The sequence below is a fragment of the Propithecus coquereli genome, unplaced genomic scaffold, assembly GCF_000956105.1.
Source record: "Propithecus coquereli isolate 6110/MARCELLA unplaced genomic scaffold, Pcoq_1.0 Scaffold70, whole genome shotgun sequence".
Lineage (NCBI taxonomy): Eukaryota > Metazoa > Chordata > Mammalia > Primates > Indriidae > Propithecus > Propithecus coquereli.
Genome location: NW_012153063.1, coordinates 4188361 through 4192040, shown reverse-complemented (window position 1 = coordinate 4192040; position 3680 = coordinate 4188361). Strand labels below are relative to the sequence as shown.

The following is a 3680-nucleotide window of genomic DNA, read 5'->3' as shown; positions in this document are numbered from 1 at the left end:
ACACCCAAATCCCACCCTCTTCAAGTTGTGTTTTACTCAGCTGTAGAAAAACATCACTTGATCAAGAGTGCTATATTGTTCATATTGATACCACCACCACCACCAGAAATCATAACACTGGTGATGAATAGTTATTATTTCTTGAGCTATTCACTTTATAAACTTTACCATCTTATTTTAATCTTCATTGTAACCATGAACGGTGAAAATAGTGTTTTCATTTCATTCTCAACCATGATTTTTTACTGATAGAATGAATGTACATGCCTGTTGGGCACTGCACAGCTCCTCAAATCCTTGACTCATATTGGATATTATCACCCTCTTTTCCTATTCCACATGGATTTCTGCAGGGTACTTGCTGTTAATCAGAATGACTGCTGAAAACCCAACTTTAAAAAGATATGACATCTTCAGAAGGAAGATGTGATAGATCTAATGTAGAAACTGTGAAGTACCTGGAGCTAACAGTTCTTACATTTGACAGATGTTGAGTATCACTGTGTTTCCCCACAGTCTCTATAACACCTGGCCACACCCCTATGAATTTGCTGTGGCACCACAAGATGCTTCTGTGCACACTTTGGAAACTTTGACCCTAAGTAGAAATAATCCCTCTTCGATTTTGGCTTTCTGTACTATTCATTTGGCACTTAGACATTTGCTTTGTATCCAACTTAATTGTATGCACAGGTTTCACATCTGCTCCGAGATTATCTTGATCCATGAAGTTCATGGACCATTCCTTGCCGACGCCCTTCCAAAAGTCATTTGAAATGCCTTTCATATTTCCCTATTAAAATTTAAATATCTTTTTAAACAGAGTGTATAGCTGATAAATGTTGCTAATTGACGGGGTACAGAAAATCAATCTTTGAGTAAGTAAGAGATAATTTTGAAGGGGACATAGCCTTTCTTACTACCTGTAGTTTATTTACTCTTTTTGGGATAAGTAACTGTCTGCAAGTTCAAATGCACTGAATTCTGAATCACAGAAAAAAGGAAAATAATGCTATAATGCAGGTTAGTGTTTCTCTATGCCATTAATGCTATATAATGACTATGCCATTAATGATAATATTACTAATGATAGAGTAAAGGTAACTATTGGTGGAAATCATACTTTGAAAAGAAGCACTTAAGAGTAAATTATATTATGTTCTCCTTCAAGCATCTGTATATTATTTTTGAAATCACCGTCTGAGGAAGCATGAAATAGTTCCTGTATTTATGTGTGTGTTTCTTTTCTTTATTTCTCTGTCTCTCTTTTTTCTTCTCTCTCTCTCTCTCTCTCTCTTTTTTGTTTTTGGAAGACTGGGGAGATAGATTTTACAATTCTTTCTGCTCTATAAAGTAAATATGCTTCTAATCAGTCTATTGATTTAGCTCCAATGTCATTTAAGAGAACCAAAAAGAAACTATTTGTGAAGTTTTCTTTCAATGACTTAAAATGCTGACGGTTTCTAGCAAAACATACATACACTGGGCTATTGGGCTGTAAAAATTCACATGATAAAAATTAAATGGAGAAATGAGATCAAGATTACAACGAATTTGGGGGAATTTCTGGCTAGTTGCCATGTTCCTCTACTTTTTTTTCTGAAAGAGGGTCTTGCTCTGTTGCCTAGGGTGGAATGCAGTGGTGCCATCATGGCTTACTGCAACCTCAAACTCCCGGGCCCATGTGATCCTCCTGCCTCATCCTCCTGAGTAGTCGGGATTGTAGGTGCTTACCACCATGCCTGGCTAATTTTTTAAAAAAATTTTTTTGTAGAGATGGGGTCTTGCTATGTTGCCCAGGCTACTCTTGAACTTCTGGCTTCAAGTGATCCTCCCACCTTGGCATCCCAAAGTGTTGGGATTACAGGCATGAGCCACTTCACCTGGAATGTTTCTCTCCTTTTAGCACCTATTTCCTCTGACTGACTGAAATTTCAGTCCTAGCACTGGTAAGAGAATCAGTGCAGTAAATTAACTCCCTTTCAGACTATACTGAATTAAAACACAAAGCAAACATTGGTGACAGCAGAGCCCTTAGTTACCTGCTGTTTCTCTGTCAGCTGAGGTCAGCTCTCCATTGATCCCATTCTCTTTGGTATTTGAATAGGTGTCCTGTGACTCATGTTCTCCAAAGGCTCCCTCTTCATCCTCCCTGTATGGGAATCCATTGGCGCTTCGGACAAGTCCTTCCCCTGCCCCGCCTTGATCCTTAATCTCAGGTTGATGTGGGTGTGCAGATGCCTCTGTTAGTTGAGTTGAGGTCCAGTGAGGAGGCTTTGCTTCATCTTTTCGTTCATCTGCCATTCTTCAATGCCTTGTAACTTCTCCTGCAATTGGAAGAGGAAAAATAGCAGCCATGACTTTGGGGAAATCTTATCTGATATTAGTAGTACCAAAATAGGAGAAATTTGTAGCATATCCAGTGGTTTTCTATGGCCAAAGAAACATATACAATAACCTATGTTCAATATCAAGAGCTTCTCATTGTTACACCTCCTTGGTTTTTATATACTGTTTCTGGAATATTTATTCTTTTAATATAAATCACCATCATTCTATGTCTACTTTTTTTTATAACTAGTGTTTGGCATTTAAGTACACATCTTAATTAACCTTCATTGACATATAATGACCATATGGTAGAGTCAAGGAATCCTTCTGCATAGGCAAAATCTGCAGTATGAGAAAAATGGTTAGAAAAAGATGGGAAGAGGAATGACAGAGGGAAAATTCTATGGAAAATTATTCCACGTACACTCTTAAAAACATGACTCCCAGTGAAACCTAGAAAAGATAATGACCAAAATATTAGTCCTCTCAGTTTCAAAGGAGTTCAATTCAAGCCAGAGGTGAAAATGCTTTTCTGGACACTGTGAATTAAAAGAAAGATAGTTTTTACTCAATTTTTCAACAAACTTCCTGAACCTTATCTATAGATTAAGAGGGAATGAGATTTTCTATTAACATAAATCTTATGGAGAGAAAGGATGAGAGTACAGTATTAGGTCTATGTCCTACTTTTGATATTATTTCACAGGTAAGTCAAATAAGAACTGAAAAAGTTAAATTATTGGCATATATCAGGAAGCTATAAGTTATAGAAAAAATGAATTAGTCATGGAGGAGGTATCTTATACATGTTATGTCTATAGCAGATATTGCACAACCTTCTTTCATAAGTTGATGCTACTAAGCTTAGAGGCGTAATTGACAAGAGGTGATTTTCCACTCAGTTTTGGAAAACTGTTGCCAGCGACATAGCCTCATTGATAGCTTATTGTCCCCACAATAAGGGTGAGGACAAAGGCAATGACTGTCTTTGATGGAAACTAAAAACATCTTCCCTTTTTCAAAGGTAACTCATGCAAAGACCTCCAAATAAACAAACAAAAATTGTATTAACACAAATCCACTTCTTACTACCAAGTTCTTTTTGGAGACATTACAAATAAATTAAATTGTTAAGAAAGGAAGCTCTCCTACCAGATTACTAAAAAGCATTGGTCTGTTTTTTACTGAATTTTGATTGTATCCTCGGTTCCCTCTGTTTTTCTGTTCCTGTGTTCCCTCAGTTCCTTAAGTACGGCCTTTTGACTGAATCCAAATTTTACAAAATAAATCCTTATATATTTATTAATACATTTTTTTTTGTTCGTTTTTCATATTTTTATTTTATTTTT

At 36.4% G+C, this 3680-nt stretch overlaps 1 protein-coding gene across 4 annotated transcripts in view; it reads right to left on the bottom strand.

Moving 5' to 3' along the window:
* MAP2 (microtubule-associated protein 2) overlaps window positions 1–2304 on the bottom strand; it is a 93376-nt gene extending 91072 nt beyond the window's left edge. For all 4 annotated transcript variants that reach the window (XM_012661243.1, XM_012661244.1, XM_012661241.1 and 1 more), the window contains exon 1: window positions 2043–2304. In XM_012661243.1, the coding sequence (XP_012516697.1) occupies window positions 2043–2304 (262 nt within the window). The remainder of the gene's footprint in view (window positions 1–2042) is intronic.
* Between the last annotated feature and the right edge of the window lie 1376 nt (window positions 2305–3680).